We start from the raw sequence: 23,948 nt of genomic DNA, 5'->3' as shown, positions 1-23,948 counted from the left end.
TTATGCTTCTAGTTTTGGACTTATTGTATGTGACACATGCTGTGATCTGGTTGCAATTACTGATCTGGTTGCAGTTATTCTCAGTGATGACACACAGCTCTACAGAGGCTGTAAACAGGGAGCTGAGGATGAGACTGCGGACTTGAAAACAACCTCATCTGGATGGCCCATGTTTCTGCTCCTCTACATGCTGACACAGTTCAGTCAAGCCACAGTAGCAACATCTGCAGCGAAGAGGAGCGAAGGCCGGAGCCATAAATATGACACCGCCATGATGGCTTGTTCTCCTCCTGGAGGATGGAAACCAAGGAAGTGAAACAGATGAAGGAGCAAACAGGTTTCGGTAAGAGTGGAGCGATGAGGTTTCAGTGAGCGCAAACACGGCCAACTTAAACACTCCTCCGTCCAATGACTCAGACACAGGAACCCTCCGAGAATCCTAAAAGCTCCAGTTTCCAAAGGAAATGAAAACAAATCATGAACTCTGCACTTAATTATTATGTTTTAAGTGCTGTGCTCAACTAAAAATCCACTGCTGTTAAATTTAGTACGAGTGTGAAACTGATTCTCTTAAAAAGAACATTTAATTTTAGAAACTTGGTTCTGGAGACTGACGCTGGTTAGTCAGCCCAAACCAAGTTTCTGTGAGGTCACCTAAGAAGATGTTTGAAAGCAATCCTCATCCAATCAGCAGCTTACACGACTGATGTGGAAACTTAAAACCAGCACAGACCTTTAGTCATTAGGCTGATATAGTCTAATAACTGAAAAGTTGGGTTTAATTTATCATTTGTAACTTTTTTTAATATTTATTTATTTATTTATTATTAAATGTAATGAACACCAAAGATCGATGGGCAGCTGTGGCTCAAAAGGTAGACCAGCTCATCACTAGATCCTTCAGGCAAGGATGCACTGAACAGATGTTTGGATCACCCATTGAGTGATTGGGTATCCGAGACAACGGGCCTGATGCAAGGTCTTTGTCCCTCAGAGCACATCAAGAACTCAAACTGATATCCACCCACTTACATTTGAATGACAGTAGGATAGCTCGATACTGTATATGAATGCATTTAGAGAAAACTGGCAGGTCTCCATTTCATCCACAACAGATTGAACGCATCTAATCCAAAACATTCAATACTGAAAGTGGTCCCCAAGTGTATATGGGGATAACGCTGAAGGAGAGGATCAGCCAAAGACAAAGTGAAAAGCATTACCTGGTTTCTGTCACAGAACTTCTACCATCACATCTCACAAGAGTTCTTTCCTGAACACACTGAAGAAAGTCTTCTGCTCCCATCAAATACTGTAATAATTTTACACCAGTTTTCTGATTTATACAAGTATCACATACAGTTCATTAAATGATCAGAAATGACAAGAAGAGGTGCACATTTATTCAGATAAATTTTTTATACTTCTTTAATTGGATGCTACAAAAAGAGTGACTAAATGTTCTGTAAGGTTGTGATTCCCGTGTGCTGCAACGTCACCTGCATTTCCTCACAGAACAATCTCTGACCTTTCTCATGGTACCTGAACACATCATGAGGCATGCTCCTAATGCTCCAAGTTACGTGACACTTCCTGTTTATTAACACCCATACTCATCCGCCACCCTCAGGTTACTTCGGCCAATCAGCAGCTCTGTTTACTGAGGTTGCCATGACAAGTAGGAAGAATGCGTCTCACTGGCCCGACCTTGAGGCCTTTCTGCCAGTGTTATCAATCACTCCTCTGTGTGTGTGCGTTCAGCCCCCACACCTCCATCTTTGCCTCGATACCGACTGTTCTTCACAGTGATGAGACTCAACAACAATGTCACCAATTCAGTTTCAGCCATTTCTGGTTTCTATGAAAGTGTTCATTCTGGAGCCACTGAATAACTAACCTTAAGAAAGTCTGTCAGTGAGCCAAAAATCACAGAGAGAGTCTGTGGCTGAAACCGAACATAAATGAGGATATTACAGTTTGAATTACTGTGAACTAATCAGAGTCAGGATGGTTGGGTACCAATGCTGCTGCACTGTTTTGGTTTGGTTTTTTGCAGTCATGTTTTCCCCATTATTCCAGGAAAACTAAGAAATCTCGGTCAGAGACTTTCTATAAAGTCTCAGTGCCTCATGCGATCTTTCAACATTTAGATGGCAAAGCTAATAAGCAGCAGAAATATCGGCCAGTGGCATCAGTACATGCCATCTTAGTGAACCTGTCAGTAGTAGTTGCTAGTGTTAGCTGATAACTTGACCCTCTTGTACAGGTATGGTCACTTCTGACTTTAAAAATAAATAAAAATTTTACAGCAGCCAAAACTCCAATGCCGACACCACAGTGGTCATGTCCACCCTTTGCATTAAGCATAAGGTGTGGCTGATTCTCAGTTATTCAGGTCATGGTGATCTTACGAGCTTAAAAGGAAAATACTTAAGTCCAGTCACTTAAGTTCTAAAACCAAAAAAGGTGGCGAGTCCCATGTATTTACCCTAAGGTATGAACCCTACAGAAGGTCATTGACCCATTACTGATCATCTGTGTTATCACATCAGACAGCGTGGAAAAAGGTGGGCGTCATTACCACCAGAGGTTTCGGGTTAAACGAGTAGATATCCCACCAAGTCACATAAACTATTGAGGTCACCTGACACAAGTTGCGAGTTGGGGTTGAGATGCTTGAGAAGGGATCTCAAGTCTGCATTTGTAGGTGGCTGTGAGTTTGTGTTATTCAGGGGACAGAGACGGCCCGTTTCGCTCGTCTTTCAAACCAACCGTCTCCTCAGTCCAAAGTGTGAATTCTGGCATCCACGAAAGAGTGGCCTTTGTCCTTTAGATGTACAGCTGAGTTTGTCGAGATGATCTTCTCACACAGCTGCGTTTCTCCCATTAATGTACTCGCCAGTTTTGCTGGCATCAAGATTATGATCAGGTCCAGGCCGGCGGAAGATTATAAAAACCGCAAGTAACATGACGTGCATGAACAGTTTCAGAGTTTGTGCTTCAGTGACTCTTCGACTGACAGCCGTTTCTCTTATCTGTGTTTTGAGCTCTGATAAAAAGTTTAGAGTGGTAAACTAACACACAAAAATGAAAACAGAAAACACGTCAGAAACAGAACATCCAGAAATCTGTGTCAAAGCCTGAACTTTAAACCGAGACCTGGCAGACAGAAACCAAACATCTATCAGCTGTCAGAGTTCAACGAGGCGAGCTGGACGTGGACTGTTGTTGATACACATCACCATGGCAACAAATGGCCAAAAGAGAAAGGGTGAACTCAAGAGTGTGAGAGTGCGTGCACGGTGAGGTTTCTGCTCCCAGAGAGGAGCAGCCAGCCAGCAGATTAGCTAATATCTCACCGAGGGAGGCAGCACTAAATGCGCCGAGAGCGGCCCGACGCTCGTCAGCAGATATGAAGACGATGCGCATCTTCATTATGGATTTATCTGTCAATGATTAGTCATGTTACAGGAGTGTCAAATCCATTTAGTACAAAGTCAAGACTCAGAATCAATAAGTCTCGACTCCCGTTTTTCCAGGAAGTGTCAAGTTTTAAATTCTTTCATTGGAACATTTTTAGAAAAGCAGAAGCCTGACTGGATGTAAACGTAATTGCTGCGCACTCAAAAGAAAAAGTGAACATTTGTCTAAGATACTGAAGGGTACAGACTACACATATACAATATTGTATATTTGGGTCAGAAGGACTCAGTTTCGGTGTAAAAAGCTAGCTATTCCAGGTGGCATTAGATGAGTTTTTTCCCCCCAACTTTCAAAACATTAGTCAACATTTTCCTGTGACAGTTCCCAGAGTCCTAAGGCATTCCAGTCAGTCGTCCTTCCACGCAGGTAGCAGTAAAAACAGCAGGACAAGAAGAAATCTAATCTTGCAGATCCAACTTTGTGTCAAGGTCCAGAAAGACTAACACTTTCAATACAGGCGATTCTTTTTATACAAGTGTGGCAGCTCTGAATTCACTAAACGTCATACAACAAGTGTGTTGAGGTCTTCTATGAGTTTACTGAACTCTATTGAGTTCCATGTCTGATCAGTCACATTCAGGGGGTCACGCTAGGTGAAGCAAAGGATAAAAGCAGGATTTTTTCATTTTTCCCCTCATTTGTGTCTCCATCCCGCCCATGACCTAACAGTCAACCTCAGTACGCCATGCTCGAGTACAATAATTTCCTAAAATGTAGCTGGATGACAGGAGCCAACAGAGGACACAGCAGTGCATCTTTTGCAGAACAGTTTTAATCTTTGAGGTATACTGTCAATTAGGCGTGGCATCGAGCAGGACAAGAGGAGGAAACAATTAGTTCTTTGTTTTAATAAACCGTTTCAGTCCCTTCACTGTGAGTGTGGGGCATTTTGATTAACAGTAGATCAAAGTATAAAGATTTCACACCATCTCACATCTGTTGTGAGACATGAGAAACAAAGACTCGAAAGAGCACAAAAAACCCCAAAACAAAAAGCAGGACTGATTGTCTGCTGCCGATTGAACAACCAGGAAAGTTTGACATTCTGAAAATGCAAACAGAAGTGGAAAAATTCTCCCACTGAAAGCTGGGGTTGTTCTTGGAAAAACAGGGCCTGGAGGCACCACAGGGTTAACTCTGCATGTAGAAGAGGTCACGCCGCCTGATTAAGGTCACACCTGAAAGCTACAGATCCCGTCAGGCCTGTTCTCACCTGGTTCCTCTCACACTGAGGCAGATGTAGAACAGCACTGCAAACGGGGACAGAAACCAGTTGAAGGCAGGATTATTCAACTAAATTTACCAGCACAGGTGACGTCATATTCCTGACACAATAAATGAAGAAACACTAATCGGGGCAAGCACAGGCTAAGAAGAGCATGCAAGCAATGCTAGCTTGTAGAGTGTTAGTAATGATCAGACAGGGACATAAAACAGACTACAGCTACTTCTCCATTCCAAAACACAAGCTTCCATTATATGATTTTGTGCAATTACACAAAAGCTGCACTAGAAACAGGAAGCAGAGACATTTCAGGCTTCCATAAAAGCAAAACGTTATTTAGAACTTAAATTTTGCTCAAGTGACAGAACTGTCACTCTGAAGGCAAGGCTGTGAATATTTAAAGCTACACCTAGAGAAAGAAGCACCACTATCTTATGTGCTCTGGTGCAAGGTTATCCTGGTAGCAATGTAGCTATTTATCTTTCACAGCATGCAACCATCGAGGTACCCGTCTCGTCTGCATTTTACTTTAAACATAAAATGTTATGCAGAGCGTGTGAATTTATCCAAACAGTTGTTCTTTTGTTCAGATGTGTGTTTAGTTTTCACACTTGAGTCACACCAGTAGCAGGAAAGCCACTCAAGGTAATTATATGCACTGCAAGTCATTTATGCAGCTTTAATGTTGGACATGTATAAAAAAAAATTTAAAAAAAAAAAGATTAAAAAAAAGTATTTGGCTCAAGGCTAAATACTTACCTCTGCTCGCCTTACAATTTGTCCCAGGTGGTTTGTTTAATTGGTGGCGTTTAGCACTTCTGTTATGCATTCACGCTGGTTTTACACAGATTTCCATCCAGTGTTTCCAAATCCTAAATTTGTTTTTCCATGCAGTTATTCCTCGTTTCAGCCTCAGCAGAAACCTGATAAACTAGATGTACACAAACTGCTAATAACAACGCAACACCTCCATTACACCCATCGTGATTTTTTCCAACTCCATATTGTTAGTCTATAAGCTTTGCATGATTCCCAGTTCACACTAATGCCATTTGTTTCATTCAGGGCCACAACACATCCCCTGGGTTCAACTGCCTGAAACTATTGCCTTTCGGCCATCTTTCTACTGTTTGGATGCCCCTCATGGTCAGACATGGCCCATCTTTATAGCAGTTTGAAGCAGAGAAGAACTACTTGTACAAACAAGCATGTTTTAATGAGCATGCGCTGTCTGCACACACGGGGGACTAATAAAAGCGCTATACAAATACAGGCCATTTACCATTTACTGTGTCACAATGTGTATAAGGCAAAGAACAGCTAAGAAGCCCCAGTGACTCAAACTGTTTTAGCCAACATAGGATTAACAGATGAGCAAGATAATCCAGATGTTTTTCTCCAACTTAAACTGATCACGTCACAGCTACTCCATAAATCCATCAGCTTTCCCAATCATGATGCAGCACACCGGTCTGCACAAGTGGATGGGCCAACGCCTTTTGTACACAACACCTCTCAACTCACTGGCCAATGTCCAAAAAGAGGTAGGCAAAGAAAGTGTGCATATAAGGTGTCGCAATCTCAGAATGATGATTCCAGCTCCAAACAGACACACAAGGTTCATTCAGGGATAGATTTCTCTCTAAGGCGGTAAAGATTTGCTTCTTAAATCAAACTCCTGTCAGAGGATAAACACGGCCTCTGCAGAGATTCGGGAACCTGCAGAAAAAGCGTTACAACACGGCAACTTCGCAAGCTCCAGCTTCATGAACAGTTTTCACCTGAACCATGCTGCAGAAACAAATTAGTCATCTGGACCAGACATTTAGCCGGCTGCATTAAATGTATTCATTCACACATACACAGAAGTTCAACTTTCAAGTCCAGTCAAAGTTTATTTTTAAAGCACATTTTAAACAACCTCAGTTGACCAAATGTCTACCAGTTAAAGAGAATGTACACTATAAAATAACCACTAAACACAATATACACTTAAAAACCAAACAAACCAAATAAATAAGAGACTGTTCTTGCTTGTTTTTGGGACTTGCTGAGCAGCATATACTGGCTTTTATTATCCACATAAGTTTTTAAGAGTGTTGAGGGCCTGGGCAGCTTATATGTGAAAAGGTGAGTTGCTCCTAAGATTAGGAGCTACCACTGAAAAAACTCTATTGCCTCTGCTTTTAAGCCCGGATCTGGTAGGATTGTAGGGTTTCACTGCGGTTGCACTGCCTAACGAAGCTTAATAGTTATTCCGTAAACTATTAGGAGTTAAATATGAGTGATTTCACTTTGATTGTCCGGCATATCTAAAGGCCACGATGCATAGCTGAATTAAGTGGAAGCTGAGATGCAGAGGATGGGGGCAGAGGCACAAAGACAAAATACGCCAGGAAACCGGTGGGTGTTCCTGTGTTTGCTGCTCTGCTGCCAGCTGAGGAGGAAACCCGCTGCTGTACAAAGTAGTGCTTTTTTTCCCTTCGTCTTTTTTGGTCAGCCAACCCAAATTTAGCATTGTTGGTGTGACATTAGCTCTGTAGGAAATAACTACATCTTCAAGCTGACGCCAGTGTACGAGTTTCCAATCGCCAGAGGTTAAGAAAAAACAAACTACGCCACAATCAAATGACTTTAACGTCTAGACGGCTAAGCTCGTGATCTCTCAGTTCAAAGTCCAGGTAACTTGTGTGACTCCATCCTCCTGCTTACAAACACCTTCTCTGTGACACTGCTTGAAAACTGATAGGCCTGTTCTAAAAATCATACCCTGCTTTATCCTCTTCGAGCACTAATGAGGAGGCAATATTTATTGAATCAACATCACCATGCTGTCAGTGAGACTTGAAACCAGCTATTCAGACAATAAACTAATCAGGAAAGTGTTTACCAAGGTCGTAAATAAGATTCAAGTCACTCCAATTCTGATTTTATGATAAAGGAAATTTCTTTGGCAAATTAAATAAAAGACAGAAAATTTAAGATTGCGGTGAGAATCTAAGCATACAAAACCGAGCAGCTGTGGTGTTATCGATGTGCTTTATTGCTACCACTGTGACATTTGGTGTTTAAACATGACACAGATGCCCTGAACCCCAGCAGTCACTGAAAGCAGTCGACTGAGGAACTATTGATCTGCCTGGAGCTCGAGGAGAGGCAGAAGAGAGCCTGAAAGCACAGCGGCAGCTGTCCCTGAACCAAAACTTAAAATTAAACAAAGTGCATTCAAGCTCTGAAGAGGTCGCACGCACTGAAAATATTCAGTGTGCATTAGAGACAAAAGCCAGGGGCCTTCTTCAGGGGTCCCCACACCACAGCAATACATTAACAGAGCTGAAAAGGATGTGGAGTTACATCACTTTGGCCACATGCCAGTCTGTCTTCTCCACCCTCCCAGTCTGATGAGCAACTCCGTGTGGAGTCACTTCTGGTTGCTGAAGGGTTTCCTAACTATGGGGCTGGGTCGTGATATGAGCTACGAGCTTTGAGATGGCCTCGCCTCTGTGACGGAAACGAGCTTCCAGTATGCAGTAAGTCACATCGGCATTGGAGGAAATTCAGTTTTATTCAGCTCACCACTTATTTTTTGTGGTGGGAAATTAGCTTGTCCCTGAAGCTTGCACTGAATCTGTAGTTTCTCCTTCAACCAAACCCTAACCAGCTGCTCACCGACTGAGTTTTAACCCTTTGAAAGCAGAGTGGGAGCAACCTTTTCAAAAACCCAGTGGTTTCTGGCATATTTCAGCCTGCTCATGTAACAAAATAACTGTCTGCGCATCAGAAGTTAAAAGAGTCGTTGCTGCAGTGTAGCTTCCCTTTGAAAAACACAAAAAACTACTGATATATACTGAACTGTGAAAACCCATCATTAAGGCTAAAGGGGAGGTTGCCTTAATGATGGGTGACAAGTCACTTTGTGGTGACTTTTCAGCTTTCCTTTTTGACATTTATAGTTTAGGACCAGTAAACTCTTCCCTAATCTTTCAATAAGACATTTTTAATCTTAACAGATAGGTTTAGTGAAACTTTGTGCTCCATTTTTGTTTTATTTAAGAGTTTCCTCCACACGAGACGCAAAACATGCGCTGCACTTTTGTGGCGTGGTCTCAGGTGCAGACCCTTAACGCAAACACGTAAATGGAGTGAAAGTGTGCAGGTGAGAGGGTGATGAGTTTAAGGCTATGTCTACACTAATCTGGATAAATTTGAAAATGGCGTTTGTCTAAAAACGCTCTGCGTAATCTTAGTTTTATTGGTCACGACTGCAACACATGACTAAAATACGTCATCGTTTTCGAAAAGGCTCCAGGTTCGTGGTCCACACTGACGTGAAAACAATGTTTTCAAATGTATCTGCTTTGGAGAGCGTTTTCAAAAAGCTCAGTTTTCCTTGACCAAAAACGCCGTCTCAGTGTGGACGGAAGGCCAAATCTGAGAGAAAAAGATGAATTTTCAAACGAAAGCGTATGAGTGTGGACATGGCCTAACCGAGCTTCCACACGCCTGCCCTCCCTCACCCCTTCCTACTTGGCTCATATGCTCCACCTGTCATGGTGGTGAGGTATCTGACAAGCTGTCGGCACCTGTGAAAACACACCGGAGCCTCTTAGACGTCCAGGTGGGACCTGAGCACATTTTCACACTGATGTCGTGTGGACTTTCTGTAAAATGCGTCACAGTGAACTCAGACTACCGAGTATTGCACTGACATGCAAACATTTGTGAGATGTTACATGTGTTGCGAAACACGACTTTTAAAACGAGCCAGTACTACCTGTGCCACAGATGGCACGCCCTTCAGACTGCAGCTGAACAATAAAAAGTGAAAGCAGCTGGAGCGCTGCGCATAAATGAACAACCAGACGTGCAAGAAGGTGGTTTTGGATCAGCTCCAAATGGCCTGTCTGAGATCTGGACATGCTTCACTTCCACAAAACCAGAGTCAACGTGCCGTTTAAGCGTTCATGTAAGTAGTGGTGCTATTTATAAGAGCTGAACAGGCAGGTGACCTTCAGGTGAAAACGGCAGATAAACATTTTGTCAGTTTGTCAAGGACTCTTATTTTTCTGTGTTTTTGTTATTATTATTATTAGTTTAAATATTAGTGACTTTTGTCTGTTATGCCCTTTTCAGCCTTTAAAGTATGACACTTATAAAAATAGAAAAGGCTAGAATAGCCCTCTGTCATTGTACAAGTACAATGAAATACTGGCACTGACTCGACTTGGTGTCACGTTTTGTGTTTTGTTTAACTGAACGATTCTTGAACAGGATGTCGTGCTGGACTGAACGCAGCTCCAATGAAAAGACCAAAACTCACCGTCTGGGAAACAAGAACCCAGACTACTCGTCACATCACAAAGCACACACACCTGGTCCTGCCAACAGGTAACCACAGGGAGGAGATGAGATCATTTTGCCTCAGAGATGACACTGACTCAGGCTGTGAATCAGCTCGTTGACACAGACCAAGGATGGGCACCAACCTCGGAGGACAGGAGTGAAGCCAGTGCACAAAGTGCAAACGCATTTAGTGAAAATCAAACGGCAGCCGCCGCTTTACTCGGCACTGCTGGGATGGAAATTTGAAAATACCAGTGTTGGTGCAGATGACTAAATTCTTCTTTCAGTTTGTTTGGGATTAAAATCTCACATTTTAAATGTTGAGATTTTTTTTTTTTTTTTTTTTTTTAAACACAGGAGTAAAAAAGAAAAATCTTTGACCAGTTTGACTACAATTCCCATAACAGCTGGGAGAAGGTCCAACTTTCATACATGATGCCTCCAGTTTGTTTTAAATGTAGGTTTTCTGTTATGAATGTGTGAAAGCCAAACTGAGGGAGCTAAAACTCATGGGGAAAAAATGTATAAAGAAAATACACCTCTATGAAAGATTGGAGAGATTCTTCTGTTATTTTGTCCACCATTTACACCAGTATGAACAGCAAAACAGCTCAGCACCCTCAAAAAACATGAGCAGAGAGCCAATTAAGCAGCTCTCTACCTGACACCAAACACCTTAAAATGTCTCAGAGAGCAGAAATAACCATCCATATGCACAGAGGATCCAGAGACCATGAGTTTAACTCATTTTCATTCATTTCATAAATGAAAACTCAGGTACAAGAACAAAAAGGTGTCCTGGGAGTAACGAGCTTTTGTTTTTCCAAACTTTCAGGGACAGGTACTCTTGCTTCATCAAGTTTATGCTGATTAATCTAATTATTTAGAGCATTTAGATTTGCAGTGAATCGCCAAGCACTGAGATGAGATGTGCAAAACAAGCTAAAAGAGAAGCAGAGGGAATTCCCTCCCCCCCCCCCCAACTTCCTAGATCACTGGGTCACTTCTCAGTCTGAAGGAAAAGCATTAGTCAGTGAAACATCAATAAAATTCTCTTTTTAAAAGAACACAAATTTTTTTTTTTTGTCCAGATTACTCATGACGAGTGAAAAGGGGAGAACAAAAACCCACAGATCGAATTATTTAATCCATTTCTCTCAGATGCTATGATCAAAGTTTTACCAAAGTCCCACCAATAACCAAAATCCAGATATTCAAATACAAGAAGCTGAAACCAGAAATTTGCATGGCATTTTTTAGCGCAAAAAAATTAAATTTATTTTCTCCTCTATATCTATCTATATCCATTTCCTCCCCACTGACTCATCAATTTCATGAGTGATGATTAACCCTCTAAAACATTACCTTAAGGGAACAAAAATCTACTATTTACAAAAGGGACGTAAACTACAAACAATGGAAATTAAATTCAGGTGTGGTTAGTCACCCAGCAAAGAGCAGCTTGTAAAGAACACGAAGCAGAATGACTGCAAAGCAGATCAAAAAAAAAAAAAAAAAAAAAAAAAACTGGAAAGGGGGGAAAGAGCTCTTGAACATCATTCAGCTCTGACTTTGATTTCTTTGAGTCCGAGGGTGAAATATTTGAGGAGACTTGAGTTCTCCACGAGGTCGGCCTCATTAACACAGGTGTGTCCTCACCTCTGTGGGAGACTGCTCATTAAAAACACACTCTGCACCCACAACACGCCAAACTCAATTCAGAAATCTGTCACTTAACGCTGCTGTTGACAGAAAAACAAAACAAAACCATTCACTTAATCAGAAATTACCCTGAATGCCAAGGCCAAGTTTACACCCACGTTTCTACGACTCTCACACGACCCAGATTTAAACGTTAAAATAAATAAAAATAACCTAAATTTAAAAAGCAGTCCAAGTATTTTTGATGACTTTACGCCGAATTAAAGGACATCCGCTAGTTCTAAAGGTTTTATTAAATCGATTCAACATTACTTTAATATCGCAGATAAACGCGCGACATTATTAAAAAGATCATTTATCGACGACGTTTTGCAAGGAGTTCTTGTCGTACACTGCTCTACACGTACAGAAGCCACCGGGAATGTGAATTTATTAAATTACGGATAATTTAAGCAATAACGTTTCTTCTACCTTTCGCTACAGGCTTACTTTGAGTGCATAATGGTGAACTTTATCAGCTTTTAAGAGACTCAAGTTCCCCAATGCCTCACCTTGCTAACCAAACGCTACCAAGCGGGCAATAGCGGCGCCGTGAAACTTACAAATCTGATATTTTACAGAGAATATTTGCGCTATCTGGGTTAAAAATCTCTGCCGAATTGAAGTGTGTGTCCAAAATTATCAAAAATCTGCATTTGCAGTCAGGTGCGACGTTTGTTCTCGCATAGAAAAGCCAAAGATATAAAATGCCTGAATTTTAAATGGTAGCCCGTGCATTCCAGGACAGAAGACGGGGCGATGAGGCTTTAAACCTGGAATAGTGAGTGAAAACTGGATGAAAACTTTACTCTGAGAAGAAATATTGGATATTCCAGTATCCCTGTCGTGTGCGGACTCTTTTATTATGTTACAAAGTTTTGTCGGAGGCGCACAGCTGAGGAGGAAGCTTCCAGATGAATGAATGGACCCGGTACTCACCTATGGACACAAGCTTTATGTTCTCCTTTTCCAGGAACTCAAGAGCCACCGACACGTTTTCCAGCTTCATCTGCCTGAAGGTGGGCCTCGGGTGGTACTTTCTGTACATCTTCTTGTGACTGAGGACCTCCAGCAGGGCGATGAGCCTCAGGCCGTCGCCCAGGTCCAGCTGCAGATCCACGATCCGCTTGTTGACGCACTTCAGGTGCTCGTTGATCCAGCGGGTAAAGGTGTTCTGCTGGATCTTCTTCCACGGAGCGTCCTCCGCCAGGTCCTTCTCTGTGGCCGGCATCTTTGATAAGTTTCCTCGCTGACTGTGTGTAAGTCTTCTGGCACGGAGATGGGTAAGAAATTACAGAAAGTTAACCGGTAAGCCTGCTGTGTTGCCGCGTTGTTTCCTCGGAGCTGCTGCAGCTCGGTCTGAACTTTCTCCGCACTAATGCCGCTGCGTTCAGGTGCTGCTCGGATTAATCAGCTTCTTCTTCTTCTTCTTCGCGTTTGTCTGAGTTGCTAGTCACCGTCAGCGACGTTTTACCGCCTCCCAACGGCATTGAAGTCCATTAAAGTCTATTTATTTTCCGCACCTTGGACACAGATGCAGACACTACACACAGAGTAGTTATAGATTCGGTTTGAATATAAATACATGTAAAAACATAATTTCATATTTCTTCTAGTTAATAACCTTTGTGTCAATGAGTTTCACCTCACATTCTGTAAATTTAGTTATTTATTTTGCATAAACCTTCATTCATTTGAGTTTCAGGCCCTCACACATCCATTTGGGTGGGTTGAAATTCGAGGCTTTATTTTTTCCAGCATTTTTAAGCCCTCTTACCTTTTTATTACTGTGGTCTGGCAAGGTTACATGTGAGAGGATGGACCTTCATAACACTCAAAGCATTTCCCATTTATTTGTTCATTGTGGAGAAATTGTAGCAAAAAAGATTTCCAGCACATTAAATATTTTTTGGAGTGGAGAGCAGAGGGTTTGGTCCTGCTTACTTCCTTCAGTTTATTTCCAGTGAGTGTAAGTGCCTTACACCTGAACTCTGTCCAGCAGAGGGCGATTCCACTGGTTATTTCCTTTTGTGTATAACACTATGTGGAAACTGCCCTTCATTTTTTTTATAGTAGCTCAGGCGCTACTATTACTGAGTACTACACAATACTTTGTGTATATCATTCTTTATGAGAGTGAAACAGGAGGATGGAGAGTACTCTGATCAGCCAATAAGGATGCAGCGTTCACTGGTTTAATAGTTAGTACCAATCCTCGTTCGTCAAGTCTTCATTTCAAAAGGCTAAGCTATTTATGATGAAAACCCTCGGACAGAGGCTTCATAGCAGGACTTCACTAACAGATAAGTGATGTCACTGCTGCTACGTCCATCTTTTATTTACAGTCTGTGTCCATAAAGCTAAGACTAAGATTTATCTAAGTTTATGACTTTGGGGTAAGTTTATAAAAACACTGATTTCAGTTGGTTTAAGCTCCTTTAGACTCTGAGAATTTCCCAGCTGTTTTTTCCACATTTATTTCTTTTTGACTTATCTCTGCTTTGCAGCACATCTACACGCCCTTGTCTGTGCTCTGTAAATACTGCAGTGATTATCCCATGTGATGCTGATTGATGATCCACTTTATTAGCACCAGATGTGACCACATGTGTCCAGTGACCGTTTGGCCTCCCCCACTTTATAAGAAGCTTATTGTTATGAAACACTCCCTCTGCCCATGTCCCAGTATTTTAAGTTTTACCTGAATCAAATCGTGTCTTACTTTTCTTTTCTTCTGACTCAGAATCAGACAGACAGAAATATGAGTACTTTTTATTCTGTCTGCATGTTGAAACCATCTCATAAAAGGTGACATCATGCTCCGGATAGATGATTGATGCGTGTTTGTTGTGTGACGACATTCAGCTTATATCAAACACACACACTCATATGCAAGTCCAGACCTGTGTTGTCTAACTGTGCAACCTTTGCTTCTCTTCATTATTTCATGTCTGCATTACATCACCTACAGCTCACTCTGCCTTAAAGGGACAGTTCACCTCAAACTCACTTGACCTGCAGTGTTTTTTAGATGAAGATTGTTCTGGAAAGATCTCAGGCTTCTCTTGATATGGAGAAACCTGGGAGAGAAGTAAACTGCACTCGGTTTGAGGTGCTCCAAGTAGCAAAACACAAAATCAAGAGACTTCTTAGAAAAGTGTCCATAAACGTTGGTGTGAGCAGGTTCCACCCACGGAGGAAGGCTTACAGCTCAGAACATGATGTTTGGATTTTATCAGATGGATGATTTCTTCTGCAGAGCAAAAATAAAGTGATTTATTTTTCTTATAAGGAGTTGGCGTGCCATAGTTCCAGGGTTTTCAAGTGTTTTGTTTTTTGGTTCTTTTTGTTCCTTTTTGACTTTACAGTTGTTCTACTGATAGGTTTCAGTTCTTGTCTTGATTTCTGTATTATTCTAGTTTCCCTAGTGTTATCTTTCAGTAATGTCCTGGTTTACTTTGAAGGTTAGTGTCTCCTCCTGTTTTTACTTCCTGCCCCTTTTCCTCCTCTGTGATTGGCTGCTCCTCTCTGATTCTGTCCTCTTGGGTCAGTTGGTCTTCTGTGTACAGTATAAACTGCATCATCTCTTGCTTTTTCAGGTCCTTTTGTTGTACCAATGGTTATTTTCCATGTGTTATCTGCTTGCAGTGCTGGCTTTGGCCCATTGTGCCCTTTTGGACTTCTGTTTCCACCAATAAAGTTTATCATTTCTTTTGCGGCCAGCTGTTGTCTCATGCATCCTGGTCCTCCTATCACACCTCATTATAGGGTTTTAGGATTTTATGGAAACCCAAACAAGAGTGAAAAAAAATTACATCTGATCGCAGAACTTTAATTTTCATTTCAAACATCTTAATACCTAAAAACAAAAACAAAAAAAAAGGGGGGGGGGTCTGAACATGGGAATTATGTGATGTGTTCACTTTCAAGAGGACAAAATATTGTTATTTTAGGTTTTTGCTCTGAGTTTTCATCACCCTGATAAACAACCATACACAGAGGAACATGAACATATAGCACGTGAAAACATATATACATCAACCAATAATTTATTTTTAGGCATCTTTCTTGGTTGTCGTCATAGAAAAGCTGTATATAATAACACACGTAAACACACAAAAAGAAAACATGACTATGATATGATGTTTATTCTTTTTCTCTGAAGATTCAACCAGAGATACTTGACTGCAATTCTGTAACTTTAATGAAACAAAAGTAAAAATAATAAATTAAGGGTTTGTAGCAGCACACGTTTGGATTTTAGGTGCTGATATTTCAAGATTTTTCTTAAGGATAAAGCAACTTTAACAACTTTGAGATAATTTTGTCTTGAAAACTTTACTCTAACATTAGTTTCCCTTAAAAAAAGCCACTTCATTAATCCTGTATCGATCAAACTACATATTTTATAAACATTTTCTTGTACTTGGGAGTTGTTTGTGCACTATAAAATCATTCAAATTCACAAATCAGTTTAATATAATGCTCCAATCTAGAGATTTTTCAGATATGAAGGCATTCATACTGATCTTTACCTTTCTTCTTGCAGTGTTTTAATCTAGTAAAAATGGATTAAAGAGAATTATGTTTTCTTTAACACAACAGTCTTCAAGAATCTGGAAACATTAATATTTAAAGTGTCTTATTTGCATTTAATTCAGAACCACAAAGTGCACACCATCTCTACACGATGCAGTTTTAAATCTTGTGAGCAGTTACAGTAAAAATCCCTTTGTAATGTCCTTCCTGCTGTTGCCATTTCAAAATAACAGCATGCAGAAGCCAGATGGGGAAAAAACAGGATAGTTTCAACCTTCTGAAGTATTTATATTGACCCAAAATGAGTTCATCTCTGAGTGTTTGTGAATAAAGACACAGGAAGCAGGTTTGGTGGGTCAGCTTGCTACAACTTTAATCCAAACATCGCTCTGCATATTCAATACATCCTCATCATATTCTCTACATAGCTCCCTCTCATATCTCTAAACAGTTTTAACAAAATAAGTCTAGTAGCACATCAGTCGATAACATTTTATCTTACAATTCTCTCTCTGTTCTGTAGTGTTTTTTCTCTTTACACATCAGGAGTATTTGTTCATTGTCTTATTTTAGTTCTTTTTAAACACTGAGACGAAACGGAGTACACGAACGATGACGAACGCTGCTCAAGAGTCCAGACTGTGAACCCACACACACACATCCCTGTCTACCAACACACACACACTTTGAAATGATTCAATGTCTCTCAAAATATTTCATCAGAGGTCTGACGTCTTGTGTGTCATTAAAAAAATGAATAGATTTTGATATTTGGCCCGTTAAACATTTTTTACAAATTTTCTTGTTCCTCCTTTTAAACTTTGCTCTTCGGGTGTTGTATAGTCGGTTAATCTGAATTCTGGGAAATTCTCAGACATTTAAAGAGCTGTGATTAAGCTGAAAGCCCTGGAAAAAGCAACCTCTGACTGTCAAACCAAGTGTGTGTGTGTATATATCAGGGGAGGTGTGTGTGTGTGTGTCTGCACACATACACAAAGTGTGGTGTTAGTTACATCAGAGGCACTTTGACCCCTTTTCTCTGTGCCCCCAACATGGAGAAAGAAAAAAGTAAACCCAACACAAAATAAATCAGATTTTATTTCAATAATTTGGCTTCAAGTTTCAACTCAGACCCCAGAATTTCCCCAAACAGAAACAAATGAAAATAACCCCAGAGAAAACGCCAAGTTAGACATCCAACATGGCCGACTGAAAGCAGAACAGGGCAGAGCTTCCTGAAATTGCTTCAGCGCGAGAGCTTCCCAGCAGCCTCGGGTTAATCACGATGACATGGTGCACTTCGTCATCATTTGTGCTTCGTTTGTGCTCTTAGAGCCAGGATCACCCCGAGTCTATAAACTCAGACCTGCTCAAGCCCGATGTGATTCACGGTCACATGAACTCACATTTAAGGCAGAACACCTGAAGTCACTGAACGAACGTCTATCTGACCAAAAACAGATCTTAAAGCCCAAAGCATTCGAATTACTCTAACTCTAGTGAAACTGAGATGTTAGCAGGAAACCAGAGAACGTTTCTGTTTTTATCATTTTAATTGTAGTAACTGTAGCAATCGGTGGAGCTGAGGGATGTCGCAGCACCGTGGGCCACTTTACTGGTGTGCCCATTCAAGTACTACAACCTTGCCCTAAAATAAACCTCCGCTGTGGTTTAACTACACTTCTAACCTTTAGTTACTGTTTGGAAACAGCTGCTATCAAGGAAGTGCCTTAAATTCTTGTTTCATCTGTTTTGGGCATTTTATCAGGGAAAACTAAAATGAAATGTGTGGTTATTTTGTGTCCTGAAGGAGATTCAAAAAGTATTTATTAGTATAAATCGAAGATGGGTACATCCCCTGGGTGAATTACAGCTGACGTCTGTAAACTGGGATCAAGAAAAAGTGGCTCCTCCTCTAGATCTGCTCTAACACAACGAGCTGGTTTGAAGAATTTAGCAAGTAAATTTAAGCTGAATGTGGAGCTGTGTAAAAGAAAAGCCATCTCTTCTTCAGAAACTCTGTCCTCAGAGGTAAAGGTGAAACAGACAGATTTACCTGTCAGTGACGTTCGAAGCTGCTGGAAAGCGCCGGGTTAGCATTAAGCAGGTTTTTGTGTGTATGTGGAAGCTCCACCTGCTGGAGAACGTTTTGTTACCTGGAAATCAGCAGAGAGACAAAAAAAAAAAAATGGGGAAAGGGGGGGGAAAGAAAAAAAAAAAGAAAAAAAAAAAGGAGCCCCCCACCAGAGCTGAGAGAGCGGAGAATAAAAACAACAAAACTCCCCGCCGCAGGAAAAACAACAACAACAAAAACCCAAAACAAAATAATCCAAGAAGCTTCTGAGTCCTCTGTAGAAACCACAACCTTTATATCCCTCTACAATTATGTACAATTAGACTTTATACAAGTAAAGCAGTGACGCTCTCCTCACGGCGCTCCGTGTGTGTGTTCGCTTGTGTTTTGTGTCCTAGGTGGAGCTGCTCTTGGAGAGGTTGGGGTAGAGGACGGCGGCCGTCACGGCGACCATCACTGCGACGACCGGCATCCAGGGGCTCCAGCCGCTCTGTTGGAGAGAGATGAACGAAAAAACACACACGAGACAAAAACAGACGAAGAAACGCGTGAATAAATAAAGTTAGTTTGAACATTACGAGTAAAAGTGGACAGAGGCAAAGACAAAAGAAGAGAAGCCACTTCAGTCCAAAAGATGATATTTAATTTCTTTTTCTCGTGCAAAAATTCATCTGATTGAGGAAAAAAAAGGTTATTTAACGAGAACAACGTAAATGAATCAGTCAAACTGCATGTAAGTGACAAAAATGTCCACCTGAGGCTGGCTCCAATTAAAATGTAAAAATGTAACTTTTATAGCGCCCGCTGCAAAAACATAGGTTTGACCTCTGATAGTTTGCTGCTTCTGACAACTACACAGGATTTTTCAAATAACTGAGGCTGAGATTTTCAAGGCTGTGGCTGCTTTGACCAACAGCGCAGAAACAGGTGGCTGAACTGGACCTCTCAAATACATTTATGCCGTTTCTTAGCTTTTAACATTATTTTTTGGCCTTTTTTTGGCCTTTATTTGATTGGACAGGGAAGATTTTTGACACACAAGTGGGAAGAGAGCAGACGGCCTTCAAACCCAGGCTGCTCAAAAGGGTCAGCTAAACTTCTTCCCCTTCAGAATATTTGTAATGTCATGATCTGAATAATATGGCTAATCAAATTCAGTATTTTATCAATGGATTGCCCACAGAACAATGGGTGACATCACGATGGGTGCGTCCATCTTTTATTTGCAGTCTGTGGAATCAAAACTAGTGTAAACATGTACACTCATTTATTCATGTAGTTCCAAGACAACTAAAACCAGTTAAAAATATCTTTTTATAGTAAAGTTTGTTTCAAAATAAGAGGTGAAAAATGAAAGGAACCTTTTGTCTAATCAATCTGAAACAATAAAAGTCCTATTCACTATAAAACATTGCTAGTTTAAGGGAGAAGCCTTGAGTCTAATTTTGTAGATTTGAATTAAAACAGTGACCTCTGACAGCAGCAGATTTTTTAAAGGAAGCATCACTAGTTTGAGACAGCAGCTCAATGTGAAGACGGGATGCCCGTTGGGACTAAAGCTGCCAGTTCAGCACTGCAAGGTCCTTATAAATGCTGCTCTTTGAACTTGTGGTCAAAGAAAAGCTCTAAGGGGAAAAAAGGCCTTTTCAACTACAATCAGGTTATTAGGTATCTAGAAAAACGAATAATTTTTACAGTAGCCAAATAACCTTCAGGTATTTCAGGATTCATCCTTTATTTTTGGTGAGAAACAACAAAGGTTTTAACTCAAGCAAGTCAACATGCCAAGTACAATTTCCTCATTGATTACGTCCAATAGGGGCTTAACGCAACTTCCCTTTTATGCACCAAATATGTAATTAAGGCCCAAGTGTGTGTTGCTTCAAATTCAAAACAGTTTTTAAATCCCTGCCAAGGACAATCGAGTTTTACTCGAGTTCTCTGCTGGTTTGTGTATGAACGATAAAAGGAAACAAATTTAATCAATATCATCTTTTGGGACTTCAGGACAGGTGGAGAAAACAAGTAAAAAAATAATTAAATAAAAAACATAAATTTAAAAAAAACAAAAAGCAGCAAAATAAATTAGGTTACCTGAGCAGAACAACAGAAAAGTTACAGAACATTTTCCCCTCAAAGCAAACAACAACTGGGCATACTGGTCAAGACGTTCCCGAATAAACAAACAAGCAGCAAACACAACACAAACACGATGGACGTGATGATGGATGCTTCAGAAATAAAGAAAGTAAGAATGGCTGCAGAAAAAGAGACAATAAAAAAAACAAACCAGTAACAGATGAAAATAACTGAAGTTAAGCAGCAGCTGGATGCAAGAACACAGAAGAAGAAAAAAGATTAATAAATGAAATTAAAAACAAACCCTGCAAAAAGAAACATGAGAGAACAGCAACATGTAATTAAAGAAAGCTAAAATAAAGCACCGAAAACCTAACGGAGAGGAAGAGGAGAGTGACTGAATGAGGCAGGTGGAAGGAGAGGGTTAGCCTTTAAGATGCGATGGTCAGAGCACGCCTCTTTAAAGGGGAACAGAGTGTAAATAAACAGAAGGGCGACCTTTAGAAGTTTCCACAGATGAATTAAGCTCATCTACATTTCTCACAGACTTTTCTTTGAATTAAAATAAAACTGAAATGTTGTTGAATTCTTCGGGTCGGGGAGAGATAAAGTGACAAATCAAAAGGAGGATCACTGTAATTTATTTAAGATTACTGGGCTGAACATAAACATTAAAACACTGTGATTAACTTTTTTCCCTTCATTTCTGTCATTTCGCTTCTTCTTAACTTAAAATTTTAACACACTGCTGACTGTGAACGGTCAGGAGTGAGCGGTTCAGCAGTCTGTTTACACAGGAGGCGTTCAGGTGCTGCTTTCAGTGTGGGACAGCCACGTTTTCATATATGATGAAGTAAAGCTGCAGTAAGAAAACGGATGATCTGATATCCTCGTGTCGGTGTTGTTCCCACATCATCATAATAAATATTGTTCCAGGTTCAACATTGCAAGTGACCAGTCACATTGTTGTGACGTCATACTTTTGCAAGCCAAGCCATTCATTCATTTATGGAATTCCAGTGTTGCAAGGACAACATGTATAATGCTTACCGTTTATCAAAGAACCGTATCCTGAAATGCAAAGAATTCAAATTGCTGGATCAGGCGGTGTCTTGCTAGTCAAGTCGATTTTTTTTTAAGGCGGTTTTTCCCAAAGTCGCAAAAGTATGATGTCACAACAATGTGATTGGTCACTTGCAATGTTGAACCTGGGACAACATTTATTATGATGATGTGGGAACAACACCGACACGAGGATATCAGATCGTGCTTAAGAAAACAGCCGCAGGTGCATGTGACGGGTGTTTCACACCAGTGCTGTGTACAGCAGCTGGATTGGTAAACACAGAAACTTATTGTTCCTCTAGTCGTGGCTCTAGTTACTGCTCCTCACAGTAATTCATTCATTTTAATAAGTTTGACAACTGAACTTTGCTTAGGTTAAAAACCGATCTGTGTAATATTGTGACGAGCCATACTCCTGCAGCACAGCCAATAATACGTCACTCCTTTTTGTGTGAAAATCAGGTAAGCGCACGCTTCCTGGTGCAGCTGTTAGCACGCAATGGAGTCTAAAGACTAGAGCAGAGATCACCGGTCCCACTGTACTGTATACATTTTCCCACCAAAATGAAAGCTTTCTTTTTGTTTTGTTTTTAAATGCAAAAAATACATAAATAAAATAATAATTTGGGATTCTTTTTTTTTTCTCCACTGTGTTTTTTGGGATTTTCAATTTAGGTTGCTGACTGACATTACCAGGATGGTCATGGTTTCTTGCCTGATCATTAAACTATCAAAGTAGGCAAAGCTTTGAAGTAGTACAGTGTGCATAGATGTACAGCGGTGACACAAAATTTGCATCCATCATACACATCTAAACACCCTGGAGGCCTACGGTGCCTTCGATTTCAGCCAGGCTGTTTACATTCCTCTCATCTAGTCAGTGGATTTGGAGACGGGTGGATTATCGGCAGATTGATTTATTTATGCATTTTTTCCAGAAAAATAAAGTCACTACAGCCACATACCTTGTTTCAATTCTCTCAGAAATCATTTGTTTTGATCTTACATGACATACCTTTCTGAGATCACTTTGAGCATGTAAATAACAAAATAAAATAAATAAATAAATGGCTGTGTCCAACTTGGTGAGTCCTGATGTTGCAGCAGCTTAATTAAAGATCTCAGTGCCATCACAGACTGTATCTAAAAGATGGATGCCACCTATGTTTTGTTTTTGTTTGTTTTTTTAAAGTCTATTTTTTCTGCAGTTCTTTGCTTTGTTTCAATCCATGCTCGATCATCATTGTAAGAAAATTACAGTAAAGTTGAATCAGCTTATCTGGACGTTGCATTTTCATTGGGAGAACCATTTTGTCACTCATCCAAGTGACTTTCAGTCTCAGCTGATTTTCCCAACCTTAAACTAACCAGTAACAGTAAATTTCCATAATGACTGAATCTAGTATCATTGCTTCAGTAAAAACCTTTAATGACTCCTTATAAGTCAGCCGTATCAAAACCGCTAAGAAGCATTTCATTAAAACGCAGCGTTTCTGTGGCTTTCAAACCTCAAAACACACTACACTAAAGATCAGTCAACCACAAGGATGTGTTTCCCCCGCCACAAACACAGTAATATAGTGTACACAGACGGTGGCTGTAGCTTTAAGTCATCTGCTAATCGGAAGGTTGTGGTTTGATCCCTAGCTTTTATAGTCTGCATTCCAAATAACCTTGGGCAACATACTACCTCAAGTTGCTAAGAGTATGAATGTGTGTGAACGTTAAATAGAGAGCACTTACATAGAAAAACATATATAAAAAAAAAGGTGCTTGCATGAATGAGGCAAGTTGTGCGAAGCGCTTTGAGTGCTCAGAGTGGAAAAGTGCTATATACCATCTATAGACTGTCGTGATTTTATACATCGGGAAAACCAAACAACCTCTGGCTAAGCAGATGGGACAACACAGAAGAGCTACTTCATCAGGCCAGGACTCTACAGTCTATTTATACCTACAGTCCAATGGCCACTCTTTCAATGAGGATGTGCACATCCGGGACAGGGAGGAACGCTGAGGTTTGAGTGGTGGGAAAAGAGGACATTTTTTGGTGATCTAAAAAAAAGTGATTGCAGCCACTCCAACCACAGCTGGAGTACCATTCAGAATGGCACTCATGGCCATTGATCAATTAACTGAACTCGCAGCTGGTTGTTAGTCAGTGGTGCTAGTTTTGGTCATTATCCAAATGTACTGTTTATAAGGTTGGGTAAAGCTACAGTTAACAGAGAGTGAAGAAATCCTCCGATTTAGTGAAAAAATATTTCTCACTCTGAAAACACAACGTCCAGATGAACAGATTTAAGGAGTCACCTTGTGTCGAACCTACACGCGTCGAGCGAGGGTTGGTGTGATGGAAAAACTGAGGGGCACTGCAAGCTCACATGTCAGTTACAGAGTAGACACGCCCTGTTTTATAACACCCTTTTGACTCCAATT

At 40.6% G+C, this 23,948-nt stretch overlaps 2 protein-coding genes across 9 annotated transcripts in view; both read right to left on the bottom strand.

Moving 5' to 3' along the window:
* The window catches only part of flnba (filamin B a), a 62,558-nt gene extending 49,402 nt beyond the window's left edge, over positions 1-13,156 (bottom strand). For 3 of the 4 annotated variants that reach the window (XM_080891450.1, XM_080891451.1, XM_080891452.1), the window contains exon 1: positions 12,692-13,156. In XM_080891450.1, coding sequence (XP_080747576.1) covers positions 12,692-12,983 — 292 coding nt within the window. In that variant the 5' untranslated portion in view covers positions 12,984-13,156. The remainder of the gene's footprint in view (positions 1-12,691) is intronic. The other variant, XM_080891453.1, reaches the window with a different exon arrangement.
* Positions 13,157-16,623: 3,467 nt separating this feature from the next.
* The window catches only part of slmapa (sarcolemma associated protein a), an 89,819-nt gene continuing 82,494 nt past the window's right edge, over positions 16,624-23,948 (bottom strand). For all 5 annotated transcript variants that reach the window (XM_080890591.1, XM_080890590.1, XM_080890592.1 and 2 more), the window contains one exon: positions 16,624-18,855. Coding sequence is in view for 4 of the 5 variants with exons in the window: in XM_080890590.1 (XP_080746716.1) it covers positions 18,760-18,855 (96 nt within the window). In the remaining variant the exon portion in view is untranslated. The remainder of the gene's footprint in view (positions 18,856-23,948) is intronic.

The sequence above is a fragment of the Rhamphochromis sp. 'chilingali' genome (genome assembly GCF_963969265.1).
Source record: "Rhamphochromis sp. 'chilingali' genome assembly, chromosome: 9".
Lineage (NCBI taxonomy): Eukaryota > Metazoa > Chordata > Actinopteri > Cichliformes > Cichlidae > Rhamphochromis > Rhamphochromis sp. 'chilingali'.
Note: the sequence above shows the minus strand (reverse complement) of the source record. Positions and strands in the feature narration are given on the sequence as shown.